The sequence below is a fragment of the Capsicum annuum genome, chromosome 2, assembly GCF_002878395.1.
Source record: "Capsicum annuum cultivar UCD-10X-F1 chromosome 2, UCD10Xv1.1, whole genome shotgun sequence".
Lineage (NCBI taxonomy): Eukaryota > Viridiplantae > Streptophyta > Magnoliopsida > Solanales > Solanaceae > Capsicum > Capsicum annuum.
In genome coordinates, this window is record NC_061112.1 from 120857203 (window position 1) to 120876572 (window position 19370).

The following is a 19370-nucleotide window of genomic DNA, read 5'->3' on the forward strand; positions in this document are numbered from 1 at the left end:
GAATAATGGTCGGGATAAAATTTTGTTTTGTTGTCTACTTCTTTATCCAAAAACACTTCCTGTTTACATTCAAAGGAGGTATGATGTAGACGCCTAATTTTGTCCCTCCCCGATATCATTTTTTACCATTTTTACTTTATCCTACCGCGTACCCTACCCCGTGTGATTTTCCCTTCACAAAAGACAAAAATAACAAATGTTATCTTATTTTAATTTATCCTAACAAACTTTATCCTAATCACCTACCCCTCACAACCTTCCCCACCACCCCATAGCACCTCACTACCCTACCCTAACCCCATACCCTATATACCCCTTGTTTTTTTTTGGCTTCTTTTGATAACAAACACATCAGATAATAAGAGCCCACCAGGAAGATTCCAGCTTTTCCAATTCAAAGAAAAAAACCTCTCATGAGAGGGGCACACAGGCTTTTGATATCACACAATTCATCACCTTTCAAAAAAATTTCCATATATATACATACAGAGAGAGCAACAAAAAGAAGGGGGGATTTTGGCTCTTCTTCTCCAGGATTCCACAAGAAAAACGCAATTTTAAGAAGCTACCATTGTCACTCTCACACATAATATCTTTCTTAATATCGACACACACACACCTACATGAATCTCGCATACACACTCAGCTCCGAATAAATGCGCATGCACACACCTGGAAGTTGGGGGAAACAAACGAGAAATAAAAAAATGGAGAGATTGAAGCGAGTTTAAGGTCGATATGGCCGGAATCTAACTGTGTTAGTTGATTTTGTTACTGGCAGCTCATCGAAGTTTAGATTCTTTGGTTTTTAAGATTTTTTCCGACTATCTGTTTAAGATTTCCAACGAAACCTGTCACCGGAATCCACTCCGATTTATCGATCTCGACCAAGTCAGTCCCGAAATCCCAAAGTTTTCTCAGTTTTTCTGTGGTTCATAGGTAAATCTGGTCGAAAACATTGAATTTCACTTGAATCTATTTGGCTCCGATTGGTTGTCGCTGCTGCCCGAGTTCTCTAACATATAGTTTTCTCGAATTTGTTTTATAAATTCCGGTGTTGGGGGTTCTTGTCTCTTCTCGTGTTAAAGTGATTAATATTCGTGGCATTCTATTCATCCCAGTTGGTTCATCTCTGTCAATTTTTGAGAATCAAGTTTTCGAATCCTTCGGTCCCAAGTAGGAGTTCGGCGTTGTTGAGGTATTCTATTTGAGATTCCAAATCCGGGTTTTTCTTGAATATTATTATCAACGTAGTCGATCATTCGAAGGTCCATTCCTTAACTCTAGCTCTTTATTATCTTGAAAGTGGCCATGTCGTGATTTTGTGATGTGATTGTGAATATTTTTAGTAGCATTAACTGTTTTTTTTGTGGTTATGAATAATTTGTGTGTTTGGATATGTTTGAATCCCCGTTGGTTGTTTGTTTGATGTTGAATTTTGAGTTGAAAAATTGATCGATGAATGGTGTATAGAATTGGTGTAATCATTAAGAATGAATTTGGGAGGGGGGAGGGAATCGGACGCCGGTAAAAGGTGAATATTATGGTATTTTGATTCTTTGATGGTGAACTAGATAGTATCATGTTTTAGGCCAAGGTTTGATAGGAAAATCATAGGTTTTGGGTAGACAAAATTTATGACTCGAGTTTTGGTTGAATGTTGGAATGTGCGTATGAATGTTTCTTTCTAATTTATCATATTTAATTCAAAATGTACTCATTTAGCCGGGGAATACCCTGAGATACATTGTATTTATTCACCGGGGAATGCCCCGACGTACTATGTTGGCGGAAGACGCTTGTGATAAAGGCCCGAGGCGTTGGATAAAGCACAGGAGCGTAGTCAGGATTAGTATAAGTTAAATAGGATTTATTTTAGCATTTTGCTATTTGGACTGTATAAATTGGACTGGACACTATATTTTTTATTCATTTTGTTTTGTTTGTTTGTTTGATTGTCTCTACGTGTTTTGTGTGGTTTGTACATTCGTAGTGTCAAAAATTAGCCGATACGCTCTACCAAGAGACCCTGGTCGAACCACGGGATCGAGAGGTGCCTAACACCTTCCCTCGGTCAACAGAATTCCTTAGTTGAAATCTCTATTCGCGGATCAGTTTTAGAGTCTAAACCGTTTTCGAAAAGGATTTCCAAAGGTGACTTGGCACACCAGACTTATGCCAAGTGGCGACTTTGAGTTTAAATGTAAAAAGTTCTTTTCAAAATAAATTTTTCTTTATTTTGTCACTTTAATAAAAAAACCCTTTTAAACATAAAATGAATCTTTTCGAAGTTGAAAAAGGGGTGTGACAATATTTAATAAAATTAGCAATAACAATTAAGATTATTAGCAACTTCTAAATAGTTAAAAACTAGAAATCACCTTAATCAATCTTAAATATTATTGAAATTCGAAATTAAAATTCAAACTATTTCACAATAAATTATAAACAAATCTCTCTCTATATAAAAGAAATCTCTCTCTCTATCTCTCTGTCTCTTTCTTTGTCTGTCTGTCTTTCTATCTTTATATATATTGAAGCTGATAGACTGCAAGCAGATGGAATAAAACATATTCATCCAAAATAAAAAAGTGCACAGTAATATATATATAACATGGGATGTGGAAAAGTTATGATACATTAATGTCACACTACATATATATAATAATTTACAAATTTAACTTCCTTCAATGAGAGAAACTTCAGAGCGCTCCACTAGTTGACCCCTTTTTTTTAAGCTTTGTCCTTCAAATCATCAAGGTAATGCTGATACATATATGATACAAAACCCCAAATAGCCAATAACATTGACATTACTTTGATACCAGTCAACTTGTCATTAAGAAATATCACAGCCAAAACAGGAGCCACAGGCAAACCTAAAATACTAATCACATTTGAAAATAATGAAGATACTTTGAAAATTAGCCCTATTGAACCAACTGTAAAAAATTGCCAAGAAATAGCTGTCCCAATTAAATTTAAAACATATAAAATTTTCCCTAATTTATACTCGTTCATTTCTTTGTCCAATTTTTTCCACTCTCCACTAGCGAAAAGCCCTATTAATATTGCCATAGTCGCAGTTATCGACTGGTAAACTGACATTTCTACAATTAAACGAAAACTCTCCCTCTTAAAGATTTTCTGAAGCGCGAGTTGTGTAATACAGAGCATCAATGCGCCGCCAGCAGATGCAGCTATGGTGGACAAAAATCCAAACATATATTTTCGTCTAGATGTTTTATTTGAATGTTCTCCAGAATCATCGTTATGGAGGACGAGGAGAGAAGAGGATACAGTGAGAATTACTAATGAGTTGACTATGTAAGGAGTGAATTTTTGTTTATTTAGGAAGTATGAAAAAAGGGCATTGAATCCTAATTGACTAGCACAAATAAGTGAATAAGTAGTGACAGGGAGATATTGTAGACCAATTGTATATAACATACAATCTCCAGCTATGAATAAACCTAGCAAAGTGTAAAGTGAAGCAACAATTAGGAATGGTGGTTTTTTAATTTCAATATTTTTATTACTATTAGTTTTTGTTGATGTGATTAAAAGGAAAGGGATGAGAATTGGGAAGCCTATAGTTTGTACTAATGTGGCTAACCATTTGCTATTTCCTCCTTTTTCAAAATATAATCTGCCTAAGAGTGTACCTATAGATTGGCTACATAGAACAAATATTGAATAAATGACCATTTGGATCCACCATTTGTTTTGTACCAATTCAGTTCCATTCTCAGAGGTCATTCCTTCCCCTTTTGCTTGGTCACCTGCTGCAATAAAATCTCATAATAAATTACCAAGAAAATTACTAGTATCATTTTTAGTATTTTGTGCATGTGGTTACTTTCATGTATGATATAAGTACTCTATTAAACATTGTCTATCAATATCATGATACTAGCAAAATTTCAAAATTTTGATTTGCTACACCAAAGTTATTCAACTTTACCCCCTTATAGGTTTAACAGTGAAGTTGCAAAATATTATTTTTATCACATTAAAACAACTCAATTGTGTGTGCAGGGTGACCGAGAAGCCGGAACACGGTCACAAGAATTCAATAGCTTTTGTCCCAACCTTTTATACTTCTTTCGTCCTGAAATAAGTGACACACGCAAAAAAAAAATTATTCCAAAATAGTGTCATCTTAAGAATTCACGATAAAAATTTGTAGTATGTTTTTTCAGATGTACTCAAGAAACATTTATTAAATAGGGGTAGCTTGGTAATTAACTACTAATTATATTTATTGATTTCTCAATAGAAATGATTTTGCTTAAAGTGACACTTATCTTGGAACTCAGGGAGTATATAATAAGAAATCTACCAAATATCTATAAATATATTTGACTGCGCCCAATTATTATTGTAAAATTAACTTGAAGTTGTTATAAGAATTAAGAAGTAATAACCCATGAACTTTCAAATATTGGATCCGTCTCTGGTTGAGCATGATTTGCTGAAATAAATTCAAGTTAACTTTAGCTATCTATACTACTTGAGTTAATCCATTTTTGCAATAAGAACAAACGAAGGTAAACTATAAATAAATACTCTGAGCTAAACGTGTGATATTTTGCACTTTTTTTAGTAAGTCCATACTTTTGCTATATGAAAAGCCATGAAAAATCTTTTTTCCCCTAACCTATCTGCAGCAAGTTATAAGGTAGTACTAGATAGAGAATGGATAAATAGAAAAGAAGCTTACCTTGTACTTGTGATTGCACTATTGCTGGAGAATCCCCCATCTCATAAATTTGGTAAAAAGAAAAAGAATCCTTGTTGAACCAACCTAAGAGAGGAACAAATATTAGTAATAATTTTAGAAGAAACCTGTTGATTTAATTTGTCTTCGAAGCTAAAAGATGGTGCAAAGATAAGTGGTTCCTTGATTGTAATAGCCAATGACCTTATTTGCAATTGGCAAGTTTTCTACACTGATTGATTGTATATAATGAATAGGAAAGAGAACATTTAGTACTAGTAGTAATAATTATTTTGGGGTGGCCAAATTATGACAGATCAATCAAAGTCTTTCTCAAATTACTTAAATGTCTCGTTTCACGGTCCATCCAGCTGAGATAATGTTGTGCTATAAATATACTCAGACGTCATTCTCTATTTATAGTGTTCTTATGTCCGCTCTTATTTACTCTATGACAACACTAACTTATTCAATATAATTAAAAAGTATGATGTATGCATAATTTGATTGATTAATTAAACAAAAAATATTTGAGATAAGGTAAAAATTATTGTAGTGATCAAAATGAGAGAAACGGTATTAAGATGGTTTAGACATGTAAAGAGTGTCCTAATGAAAATGCATGTGTGAACTGTGAAATATAGTAGTTGTGAGCAAAGTTAGAAGTAGATATGAGCGGGACTCCAATAAGGATACCAATGAAAAATAAAAAAAATAAAAAAAAACAAATAAATATGATCTAACATAACTTTAACTGACTGTAGACATGCCCTTAAATAAAAGAGTATCCATAAGATCACGAATTAAGAAAAATGGATACGTTTAGACTAAAAAATTAAATTTCTTGAAATATATTTTTTTCTATTTTCTAATATTCGATCAATCACAAAATTTGGAGGCCAGCAATTCAACTAAAAATTCTACTTCTACACAAATACACAACTTATGTTTCTAATATTACAAAAAATTTCAACTCCCAAAACATATTACAAAAATTCTAATATATACACAAAATGCTATGTATATGTCAGATATGTTATGTATATTAATAGGGAGAGAGAATAAAGTAATTAAAAAATGAGAGAGTGTAATTACTTCCAAGAGGGTTAGGTATCTATGTTATTTATACATCAGATTATAGCACTTTGAAGAGTGAAGCATTTGGTAGGCCCAAATATTACTCTTTTGGTTCACTAGTAGAACAAACAACATAAACCCCGACAGTTTGAAGTTTAATTATAGAACTTTTTGATATTTTATATAATTATTAAAAAAATTAATTTTTAAATTTATTGATATACATAATTAGCCCCCAATATATTTAATAAAGATACATACTTTTTTTTGAAAAATATATAATTAACTTTCCATACATTTTTCGATTTTAGATCTGTTGAAAGACATAATACATCTGACAGAGATATATTTTTTCTTGTAAAAATACATAATTAATTTTCAATACATTTTTTTTATTTTAGATTTGTCAAAATACATAATTAGTTCCCCGATACATTCAAGAAAGATAAATAATTAATTGAGATTTTTGTAACTACTTTATAAGAGTAGAGATTTGTATAAATATAATAAGTTAAGGTGTATATAAATATATATGTTATTTTTCCTATTTATTCAAAAGCTATGCTTAGCCAAATTTGTATTATTAAACAAAATAATAATTTTGTATTCAAGAGATTAAGGTTCAATCCCACTCTTTGTACCGATTGTCTCGAGTTTTATGTAATCCATGCGAGGGAAGCTTATGACTGAAAAAAAAAAATATCTCATTTTCGATTGATTAAAATATTTAGAATTTAAAAAAAAAAATTAGCTCCTTAAAAATAGAAAAAAAAATTATACTTTTCGAGTACAAGCAGAAAAAATAAGTGTCACAAATAATATTTCACATTGATTATATCCTCTCTTACACCTCATATTTATCTCCATCAAGATAGTCCTATCCCACAGGCCACACTCACTCCAACACCTAATACATAATATTTGTTTAGATTATATTTACATACTATTATAATGATATTTTTTAATTTACGTAACACAAAAAGATAATTAAGAAACTTATTTTCTTAAAAATTAATATTTTTCAGGAAAATATTTTTCTTCCGGCTAGATACACTTATAACTGATAATATTTTCTGAGAAAACAGTTCAATGAAGTACTTTTGAAATATGTTTTATTATCAAAGTACTCAATAATTAATTATCATTGCATAAAATTATTCTTGAAAAGGACACCTAAAAAAGAGACCTTATGAGATATCTATTTGTGAAAAAAGGCATAAAAAGAGACCTTAAAGATAGATCTTTAAAACATAGATTATTTTTCTGAAGAGACCTCATGAGATCGCCAAAAAAAGACCTCACGAGGTCACTAAATTAGTTTTTGAATTTTGACCTCATAAAGTTGCTAGACTGTTGTTTTATTATTATTACTTTTTCATAAATGCAGACCTCATGTAGTGTGTAAAAAAATAAAAGCAACTTCTCAAGTTTGTTAATTCTGTTGAGAATAAATACACTATAATAAACTAAAATGAAAAGGAAGGAGAGAGAGATGTATAGATGTAAGAATATAATTTTATTTTTCTTTTGGTGTGCATTTACAATGTAGTATGAAATATCTTTTATAAACAATAGTATGTGTAATAAGTGTAGTATATGAATGATATCCACAAAAGAAATAATTTTTTTACATGCTACAATAGTATGTGTAGTATGTAAAGTATGTTTAGTATAGTATATGAACATCCACAAAATAACTTATTTACAATATTCCCCCTTGGATGTTCATGTAAAAAAAATTCTAAAGAAAATAAATAGTTGTTTGTAATACGCATTGTTTGCTGCCTCATCAAAAATCTTATCAGAAAAATTCAGTGGGATAAAACCTTGGTTAAGAAAAAAAGAGTGCAACGCGTATTTTACTCCCCCTGATAAAAACATCCCTTAATAACTAGGAGATGACACATCCCAATCTTATATCTCAACTTCTCAAAGGTTGATGTTGGCAATGCTTTGGTGAATATATCTGCTAGATTATCACTTGAACGAATTTGTTGAACATCTATTTCACCCGTCTTTTGAAGATCATGAGTAAAGAATAAATTTGGTGAAATGTGTTTTGTTCTGTCTCCTTTGATGTATCCTTCTCTTAATTAAGCTATGCATGCGGTGTTGTCATCATAGAATATTGTTGGAATATTCTTTTTCAAAGTAACGCCACCTGTTTCCTGAATGTGTTGAGTTATTAACCTCAACCGGACGCATTCTCGACTTGCTTTATGAATAACTATTATGTATGCATGATTTGAAGATATAGCAATTATGGTTTGTTTTGTTGAACGCCATGATATAGCTGTACCTCCACATGTAAACAAATAACCTGTTTGGGATCGACCTTTATATGGGTCAGACAAATATCCTACATCTATATAACCAATTAATTGCGAATCGTACTCCTTTGAGTAAAATAGTCCCATATCAATAGTTCCTCGGAGATATCTACGTATATGTTTAATGTCATTCCAATGTCTCTGTGTTGGGGAAGAACTAAATCTTACTAATAAATTTACAACAAAAGATATATCTGGTCGTGAATTACTAGCAAGATACATTATTGTCCCAATTGTACTAAGATATGGTATTTCAGCACCAACAAGTTCTTCATCATTTTCATGAGGTCGAAATGGATCTTTATTAATATCAAGTGATCTCACAACCATCGGGGTACTTAATAAATGTGCTTTATCCATATAAAATCTCTTTAAAATATTTTCAGTATATGTGGATTGATGGACAAAGATTCCATTCGTAAAATGTTCAATTTGTAGATCAAGACAAAATTTTATCTTTCCAAGGTCTTTCATTTCAAATTTTCTTTTCAAACATTCTACTGTCTTTGGAAGCTCTTCAGGAGTTCCAATGATATTCAAGTCATCAACATATACAACTATTATGACAAATTCAGATCCAGATTTTTTAATAAAGACACAAGAATAGATTGGGTCATTTTTATACCTTTCTTTTAATAAGTATTCGCTAAGGTGATTATACCATATGCGTCCTGATTGTTTTAATCCTTATAGGAATTTCTAGAGCTTGATTGAATAATTTTTTCAAAAATTTTTATACGCATCAGACATTTTGAATCCTTCAGAAATTTTCATATAAATATCACTGTCTAATGAGCCATATACATAGGCTGTGACAACGTCCATCAGATGCATATCAAGTTTTTCATTAACTGCCAAATTAATAAGATACCTGAAGGTGATTGCACCCACCACCGGAGAATATGTCTCCATATAATCAATGTCAGGCCTTTGAGAAAATCCTTGTGCCACAAGTCATGTTTTATATCTTACGACTTTATTTTTCTCATTTCATTTTCACACAAAAACCCATTTGTACCCCCACTAGCTTTATATCTTCAGGTGTTTGGACTATAGGCCCAAGAATTTTGCGTTTTGTCAAGAGAAGTTTATTCAATTTTATTGCATCTTTTCATTTTGGTCAATCATTTCTCTACCTACATTCATCGATAGATTTTGGTTCAAGATCCTCATCTTGTTGCATTATTTCATTTGCAACATTATAAGCAAAAATATTATCGACAATTATATCATTTCGATTCCATATTTTTCTTGATGAGACATAACTTACTAAGATCTCTCTATTTTCATTATTTTCAGGTACCTGAACCTCTTCTGAGGTTTTATCAATTGTTATGTCTTCCTGGTCTCCTTGGGTAGCCTCCTCCATATTATGATTATTTTGATCATTTGCTCCTCTTTTTTTTTTAGGATTTTTATCTTTGAAATCAATTGGTCTACCGAATTTTAAGTATGGTTTAGACTCATTTGCAGGTGTCAATTTTCCTATCAGGACATCAACTCGAATGGGAGTATTAACAGCTAGAATGTGAGATTTTGCAACTCTTGATAGGTCAGTGAATGCATCTGGCAGTTGATTTGCAAATGAATTATCTTTTGAACTTCTAGTTCACATTTATTTATACGAGGATCTAAGTGAGATAATGATAATGCATTTCAGTCTATTTTATTTTTTCAACTTCTTATTTTCTCCCCCTAATGTTGGAATATTATTCCATCAAAATGACAATCAACAAATCTTGTTGTAAATAAATTTTCAGTCATAGGTTTCAAATATTTTACAATAGAAGGAGATTCATACCCAAGATATATTCCCAACTTTGGAGATTCATACCCAAGATATATTCCAAACTTTCTTTGATGACCTATTTTTGCGCGTTGTGGTGGAGCAATTGAAACACATACCGCACATCCAAAAACTCATAGATGGGAAATATTTGGTTCTTGACCGAAAATCAATTGTAATGGGGAGACTTTATGATAACTTGTGGGCATTATTCGCACAAGAGCTGCTGCATGCAAAATAACATGACCTCGTATCGAAATGGAAAGTTTTGTTCTCATAAGAATTGGTTTATCAATTAATTGGAGGCGTTTAATCAATGATTCTGCTAGACCATTTTGAGAATGAACTTGTGCAACTAGATATTCAATTGTTATTTCAGTTGATACACAATAATCATTAAAAGCCTGGGATGTAAATTCACCTGCATTATCAAGACGAATTATTTTTATTGTATAATTTGTAAATTGTTCTCTTAACTTTATTATTTGAGCAAGTAATCTCGCAAATGTCAAATTATGAGTTGATAATAAATACACACGTGACCATCTTGTAAATGCATCTATTAAAATCATATAATACTTAAATGGTCCACATGGAGGGTGAATGGACCCACATATATCACCCTGTATACGCTTCAGAAAGCCGGAGATTCAATTTTTATTTTAATTATTGATGGTCTAATAATTAATTTGCCTTGAGAACATGCAGCACAAGAGAATTCTTTAAATTGAAGAATCTTCTAGTTCTTCAATGAGTGTCCATATGATTTCTGAATTATTTTGTGCATCATATTAGAACCGGGATGACCCAATCGATCATGCCAAATAAAAAATTTATTTGAATTAGTAAACTTCTGATTTACTATGGCATGTGTTTCAACAGTGCTAATACTTGTGTAGTATAAGCCGGAAGAAAGAGCGGGTAATTTTTCAAGTATATATTTGTTACCCGACATTATTGTAGTAATATAAGGATTCAATCTTTCCATCATTTATAGTCTCAATATGATAGTCATTTTGGCGAATGTCTTTGAAACTTAATAAATTTTCTTGAGACTTACTACAATATAATGCTTCATCAATTATCAAATTTGTTCCTCCGGAAAGTTATAAGTTAGTTCTTTTCGGATGCTTCAATTAATCTTGTTCTACCAGATATAGTATTAACATTGGCTTCTTTCGTTTTTTTTAAAAAAAAAATTATTTCTCATTCAGTGTTCGGTGCCAGCATTGGAGCATCGACTAATTCGGATCGTGCGTTACAGGTCCCATTAAGGTGATGGCGCTCCCAACATAGTTTTCTCCATACCCAGGGTCGAGCCCTCGACCTCTGGTTATTGGCTTCTTTCAACACCAAATAAGAGAAATATTTCTTATCTTTTAAAATAGTATGTGTGGTAGCACTATCTATAAGACATTTATCATTGTAACTGATTTTGGATCCAACTGATGATTGAGGAATTTTCATATTCTTCAAAAAAAAAAGCATACTATAAGAAATTTATAAGAAATTGCATTAGAAATTTAGAAATTAAAAATACGCAGTACTTTAATAAAACAGAAAAACATAATTGCAAACAAAAAAAATAATAACTTTCTTTATAATTTATTCTCCAATAAGGTAATCAATTCTTCAATCAATATCCTCATAAAAATCTTCATCTCTCAAATGGGTAATATCTAAGAGTCCTTTAAAGTCATCATCTTTGTAAGCAAGATTTACCTCATTATCATTATATGTATTTGATGGAGCTGATTCATCATCATCACCTCGAAAGGTCAAGTGTGCTACCACATCATTTCATTTCTTTTAAGGGAAGCTTGATAAAATTTAATAAAATGATTAGGCGTATGATAAGCACGTGCCCAATGTCTTTTCATAACACATCGATGACAAATATTAACTTTACCCTTTGAAGGATTATTTTGAGAATCTTTATTATTCTCTAGTTTATTTTCACCATTATGAAGATAATTATTTCATCCTCTGTCACGCCCTCGGTCACGTCCACGACTATGACCTTGAATACGATCACGATAATAATTTTGTCTTATTTCAGGCTGATCATGTGCTGCTACAACATTCGGTTTAGGGAATGGAGCAAATCCAGTGGGAAGAGCTTCATGATTTTTCATTAACAAAGTATTATTCTGATCTACCATAAGTAGGCATGTAATCAACAACAACAACATACCCAGTGTATTCCCACCTAGTAGGGTCTGGGGAGGGTAGGGTGTACACAGACCATACCACTACCTCAGAAGAAGTAGAGAGGCTGTTTTCGATAGACCCCCAGCTTAGGATCAATACCCATATACCAACCCAAATATAAGTATATATAACTAGTATGGTACACAAGACAAATTAACAGAATACCAAACACAAAAGATAAGTACATATATAAACTAGTACGGTAAGAAAAATAAACTAACACCGCTAGCCACGAACAAAAAACTCATACCCCGAGGAGCGCACCCCTACTATTACAGACGCCCTCCCAACCCTAACCCTCTACCCTAATCCACTTCCTCCATACCTTCCTATCAAGGTTCATGTCCTCCGTTAGCTATAACTGCTCCATATCATGCCTAATCACCTCCCTTCAATATTTCTTTGGTCTACCTCTACCCCGCCTAAAACCATCCATAGCCAGAGTCTCACACCTCCGCACAGGAGCATCTAATCCCCTCCTCATCACATGCCTGAACCAACGTAGCCTTACTTCTCACATTTTGTCCTCCACCAAGGTAACTCCCATATTCTCTCGAATAATCTCATTCCTTACCCTATCTTTCTTGGTATGCCCATACATTCATCGCAACATTCTCATCTCCGCCACCTTTAACTTTTGGATATGGGAGTTCTTAATTGTCTAACACTCCGCTCCATACACCATAGCCGGCTGGACTACCACTCTATAAAACTTACCTTTGAGCTTCAGAGGCACCTTCTTATCACATAGAACTCTCGAAGAAAGCTTCCATTTCAACCATCCTGCCCCAATACGATGCGTGACATCCTCGTCAATCTCACCATTTCCCTGAATCATAGACCCCAGATACTTAAAACTCTCCCTCTTTTGAATGGCCTGAGAATCCAGCTTTACAACCACTCCAGCCTTCTGCGACACATCACTGAACTTACACACCAAGTACTATGTCTTGGTTCTACTTAACCAAAATCCTTTAGACTCAAGCGTCTGCCTCCATATTTCCAACTTATCATTAACTCCACCTCGAGTCTCGTCAATTAAAACCACATCATCTGCGAATAACATACACCAAGGCACCTCCCATTGAATATGTCGGGTCAAAATATCCATCACCAAGGCAAATAAAAAGGGTCAAAGAGTCGACCCCTGATGCAACCCTATCATGACTGGAAAGTGCTCTGAATCTCCACCTGCCGTCCTCACCCGAGTCTTTGCCCCGTCATACATATCCTGAATCACCCTAGTGTACGCCACGAGAACCCATCTGGCCTCTAAGCACATCCACAGAATCTCCCTAGGAACTCTGTCATATGCTTTCTCAAGATCAATAAACACCATGTGCAAGTCCTTCTTTCTCTTCCAAAACTGCTTCACTAATCTCCTTAAAAGGTGAATGGCCTCAGAGATCGAGCGACCTGGCATGAAACCGAACTGATTCTCAGAAATCATCACGATCTTTCTTATCCTCACCTCTACCACCCTTTTCCAAACCTTCATAGTATGACTCAACAACTTAATACCTCTATAGTTATTGCAACTCTGGATGTCTTCCTTGTTCTTATACACTGGAATCATCATACTCTATCTCTACACTTCAGACATCTTTGTTGTCCTAAAAATACTGTTAAACAACCTTGTCAACCACTCCAAACCCTCCCCGCTAGTATTTTTCCAAAAATCCACTGGAATCTTGTCTGGCCCCATCGCCCTACCCTGCCTCATCCTGCGAATAGCTCCCTTGACCTCCTCAACCTTGATACACCTACAATACCTATAATCTCGACACTCCTCAGAATTTTCCAAGTCCCCCAACACGAAACCTTTGCCCCCCTCATCGTTTAAAAGTTTATGGAAGCAAGACTACCACCTCTCCCTAATGAGAGCATCCCTCACCAATACTGTACCATCCTCTCCTTTGATTCACTTCACCTGTTCAAGGTCATGATAATACAAGAATAATCATGAATATGGTGTGCGTTGGTCCTGATACTTGGTGTGTGAAATTGAAGTGTAGAAGAGGCCCAAAACACACCAAAATCAGCCCATAACTTACACTTGATGGGCAGCCCACTCTTTGAAGGCCCTTTTGGTCATTTTAACTTATATCATGTAATAGCTATATAAAGAACAATGTAGGGTTTTATTTACTTAGTTTATGAATGAATTTGTAAGTCTTACAAGACAAACAAACACAAGTCCTCTTTTCTTGAGGCACCCAAAACCGAAATTAGGGCTTAGACAAGTGTACAATCACTTGTGTTTGTATTTTCTTGGAAACATTGATGATTGGGAGGTGGATTCCAATCTTGTGTCTTTGTAAGAGATAGATTTATTGTTGTGTGTAGTTTTAAGGGTCCAAGAGTTACCATTCTTGGGTTCTTAACATTATACCTTCATGTGGTCTATCTATCTATCCTTTTTCTTTTGTAATCTTATATCCGTTTTGTATCTTGAATTGTGATGTCGTTTTGTTATTGTTATTGTTCTTTTCATTGTTGTTTCATCTTATGTTGTTAAGTTAGTTTGTTGTTGGCTGCAAAAAGTTGTCAAACACTTAGTTATATTGTCCTTCTTGTATTTTATTCTTGAACCCGAGAGTGGTCTTCAAAAGAGTCCTCGATTCTTTGAATTAGTGGACTATTTTTTTAGAGTGTGTTTGGACTGTTTTGAGCCAATTCTGTGTGTTTCTTGGTTTTCTTGTATCATTTCATATCAAAGCGTGGCTTGATCTTGTTCCTACAAGATCAATCTTGGGCTTGCTTGCTAGAAAATAAAAAAAATGTTGAAAAGTTGAAAATTTCAGAAAAATTACAATTTGTCCATTGTTGTTATCTTGGCCGAAATTGTGTTCTTGGACAAGATTTGTTCTTGAGTCTAGGTATAGGAGTATTTTAATTGTATTGTGTGTTTGTAGTGTTAGTTTTGTTCCTCACTAACACTTTGAGTCGATCCAAACTTGATCTTGAATTATTAATATTGTTGTTGTGAACAAAGTGTGGCCGATTAGAGTTGTTGTTGTTCTAGCCTTGACCGAGTTAAAGGCCTTGTGTCGTGTTGTTGTTGTAGATCTTGAAAGATTGTTGTTGTGTTCTTTTTATTCATCACAACCTTCACCTTTTGTAAAACCAAAAACACAACACTAAGGGGACTTAGCCGATTGTTGTTGCTATCCTTATGGTCTTGGCCGTGAGATTGTTGAACTTGTTGTGGTGGACTTGCTGTTCTTGGGACGTTGTTGTTGGTTGTTCTTGTTGTGGTTGTTGTGTTCTTGAAGTTCTTCACCATATTCACCACCTTGTTAATATTAAAGTGAGCTCAGATCTTAAAAAGGTGTAAGACAAGGTGTAGTATTTGTTGAATCTTGAAAGACCCCCACTGTAACACCCCGTATTCAAGTACGTGTATTGGCGTATTCAAGTACGTGTATTGGTTTTATTTATATGGAATTTATTTTATTTTATTTTATTTATACCGAAATTTGCCCGTCGATGGTTCCATACGAAGGTTATAGAATAATCTTTCCAACGATATAAAGATTTCCAAAAACGGATAGGTTTCGAATATAATCGAGCACGTTTGAAATTATAAAACAGTGGCAGGGATATTTGGGAATAGTAAATGTGCAGGAAAATTTCCTGCACACAAACTACTGAGGCCAGCCAATTTTTTGGGTCAACTTCAAAAGATCATAACTCCCTTAATATAATGAACTGGGAGAGCTGCGACCTATGAAAACAAATATATTTGAGTCTTCCTTCCAATGCAATTGGTTTCATCCAAATCCAACGTCTGAGTAAGGAATTATACTCGTTTTACTTCAGCCTATCAAAACAGATTTTTAGGTTCAACTTCAAACAACCATAACTCCTTGTACAAGACGAACTGGGTGACCTACTTTAGATGAAATGAAATCCCTTTGAATTATCTTTCCAACGATACCAATTTCACCCAAATCCGATATCGAAGCAAAGAGTTATGGTCGATCTACTTTAGCTTATCAAAACAGTCCACCAAAGGACAGATTTGACATTATTTAAATTTTAAAGGCATTTTGGTCATTCCCTATTATATTATGGATGGGAATATGTGTATATATACATGTATATGAGTTCAAAAACTTATTTTCATCATCAATCATTGAGAAAGAACAAACCCTAGCCAAATTTGACCTTTAAATTACTTTTGATTCAAACAAGATTGCATAATCAAGAGGTGAATTCTAAGATATGAATATTGTTTGCCTTTGTTCTCTTCCATATGTATATGTGTGATAGAGGATTATATGTATTGGTTATTATTGAAAGGTGATGAAAATAGGGTTATGGACTATTTTGCATGGTTTGGTTGTATTGAATTGTGGAAGGTAGATATGGTAATTGAGTTATGGAAGGTGGATATGGTGATATACTATTGAATTGATGATTATTTGGTTTAATGGATTGGTTGGAAGGATAAATAAATCCAAACTTGATATTGGAGGATGTTGTATGAATATGCATGGCATGTGAATGTAATTGGAGTATAAGAAGGTCAAAGTGACACCCTTTATGGTGTAATTAAGGCTTACTACTCAACCACTAGTTTGGTGAATTCAAATAATTGAATTGTGACGTTTGGTCGCTAATACTAGATTGTTATATATGTTCATTGTAGATAAGTAATCCGAAAAGACGAGAAGTCCATTTGGGACTAGTATTGAAGGTTGACAGTCAGGTATGTAAAGCATACTCTATACTATATCTTTGGCATGAAAGTGAACAATTGTTCTATTAAGAAAGTTTCCAAAGTTATTCAGTAACATGTGATCCATAATGGTTTTGTATGATGTCCTACGTTACCAATGAACTTGTTTCCACCCTACAAGATATCAAGACATTTCAATACATACTTGTCTTCCAAATATTACACGTTTATTGCACTAATGAATGTCAGAAGGTATCTGGTTACTCAAACAAGATCTATGTGCTATTAATGACACCAAAACGTTTCATTGATATACAAATAAATTCCTACTTCATTGTCATGGCATTGATGACTCCAAAACACTTCATTAAGGTGCCAATGAGTTCTTACTTCATTGTTATTGCATTGATGGTCTATTTATATGTCTCTTACTGATGTATCATTGTTTCAAAGTATCAAAAATGCGGTGGCAATTGAAATAACAATCTCAAAGATTAATTGAACTAAGTGATGGAAGTTCTCTCTTATCGGGTGGTCTCCCAGGGGCATAAGCCTATCATGGGTCGATCCTTATTTATGTGTTTATGGGTGGTATCCCAGGGGAATAAATCTATCATGGGTCGATCCCAGTTGATATGTACTAGACACAGCCTAATGGTCACAGTACGGTATTGTAATGATTACAAAGATGATAAGAATGAAGGTAAAGTGATTGAATAAATACAATGTACAGGTTGTCACAAGTTCTAGTAAGTGTGGTCCACTCCTATTACGATTTATTCACTTGTTTCTGATTTCTATTGAGCTCCTATATCATATGTGATTATCTACAGATTTACATACTCAATACATATTTCGTACTGACGTCCCCCACGGGGGACCTGTATTTCATGCTGCAGGCACAGGTACCTCAGCTCATACACCGCACAAGTAGGAGCCAGGATATCCAGCTGCTTTTGGTGAGATCCAGTTTGCTTTGGGGCTTTCCGTGTCATATCCAGTCACTTTTGGTATTGTATAGAAGTTAGTTATATGGCGAGGTGTGTCCCGACCTTAACTAAACTCTTTGTATTGTCTAGAGGCTTTGTAGACCTAATGTACAGTCAAAGTGGTGTTTTGTTAATAGACGTGATGGCTCCAATGGCCAAGTATTGTATATACATATATATATGTGTGCTCGAGCTTATACAGGTGATTATTTCCTTTTATATGCGACATGATGCTGTCCAAATTTCAGGTTATCATAGAGGTATGCATGGGAAGTATAAGGTTATGAGCTTGTTCTCCCGGGCCTCTTCGGTTACGGGTGCCAGTCCGCCCCAATAGGATTTAAGGCGTGACACCCACCCACCAAAAAGACTTTACATCACATCTCAACCTTTTTCCATAAAACAAGGGTCCATGTTTTAAGGAGAAGTACAAGTCTAGCCAAAGACTTTTAAGTCTCAAAATTTTAATTGAAAAAGGAGCTCCAAAGACTAGTTTGTACTTCCCTCAATTGAACAATTTCCACCAAAGTCCAAATTGTGAAATTAAAATTTGTCAAGAACCGAACCACTAGTGGACCGCCACATCACCATATACACTATTCACGCAAAAATTTTGGATCAAATTTTGATCTTTTAGTTTCATTGTGTTATTCCATTAGTTTCATTTGTTGATTCCATTACTAACTTACAAGCTAGTACTAGATTGTAAGTTAGTTTTGAAATCATCCTTCGTGTATACGTTCCTTTGTGTGTCTTATTATTTTGAGTCATTGCAATACTTGGTGTCACACCTCTTTTTCACTTCGAAAAGAATTAGATTTTAAGGTTCGAAAGGGCTTTTATTGTTAATGTGACAAAAATAAAGGTTTGTTTCGAAAAAGGACTATTTATATTTTTTATTCAGAGTCGCCACTTGGCATAATCCAGTGTGCCAAGTCACCTTTGAAAAGTCCTTTTCAAAATGATTTAACTCTTTAATATTGGTTTGCGAACAGAGATCCGGCTAAGGAATTCTGTTGACCAAGGGGAAGATGTTAGACTCCCCTCGATCCCGTGGTTCGACCACGGTCGCTTGGTGGAGCATATCGGCTAATTTGATACTATAAATGTACAAACCACACAAAAAACGTAAAACAATCAAACCAACAAATAAAATAGAATGAATCAAAATAGTGTCCAGTCCAAGTTATACAGTCCCCAAAAATAGGAAAAATACGAGAATGTAAATCCTATTCTAAACTAATCCTAGACTAAGCTCCAATGCCTCACCTGATGCCTCGGGCCTTCATCACGAACGTCCCCCGAGTACATAATACTTTGGGGCATTCCCCAGATAAAATAATGCAAGTACTTCGGGACATTCCCTGACAAAATGATACGAGTGACCCAAAGCGATAAAGTCAAAAATCATTAGATTACGCACATTTAAACATTTCACCAATTTCATAATCCCTAAGTTTTCCTAACGATTCACGGCCTAAGACATGATACTATCGAACTTAACAACAACGATATTCAATGAATCAAAATAAATTAATGATTGTTTTTTATCAATTTCAATTTCACCCCCCCG

The 19370-nt window shown here is 34.0% G+C and overlaps 1 protein-coding gene across 2 annotated transcripts; it reads right to left on the minus strand.

The window, feature by feature from the left end:
- Nucleotides 1-2559: 2559 nt before the first annotated feature.
- Nucleotides 2560-4989, minus strand: LOC107858055 (probable purine permease 10). Of its 2 annotated transcripts, none has more exons than XM_047406758.1 (2): nt 4724-4989; nt 2560-3782 (listed from the first exon to the last, which is right to left on the minus strand). In XM_047406758.1, exons 1-2 carry the CDS (start codon nt 4761-4763, stop codon nt 2734-2736), a joined length of 1089 nt encoding a protein of 362 aa, XP_047262714.1. In that variant the 5' UTR covers nt 4764-4989; the 3' UTR covers nt 2560-2733. The 2 variants fall into 2 exon arrangements, with proteins under 2 accessions (XP_047262714.1, XP_047262713.1); XM_047406757.1 differs by having other exon boundaries at nt 2560-3785.
- Between the last annotated feature and the right edge of the window lie 14381 nt (nt 4990-19370).

Coding starts and splice junctions, on each gene's coding strand:
- LOC107858055 (XM_047406757.1), bottom strand. CDS start 4,763: ATGGGGGATTCTCCAGCAATAGTGCAATCACAAGTACAAG. Junction 3,786..4,723: donor AGTGCAATCACAAGTACAAG/GTAAGCTTCTTT, acceptor ATTTTATTGCAG/CAGGTGACCAAGCAAAAGGG.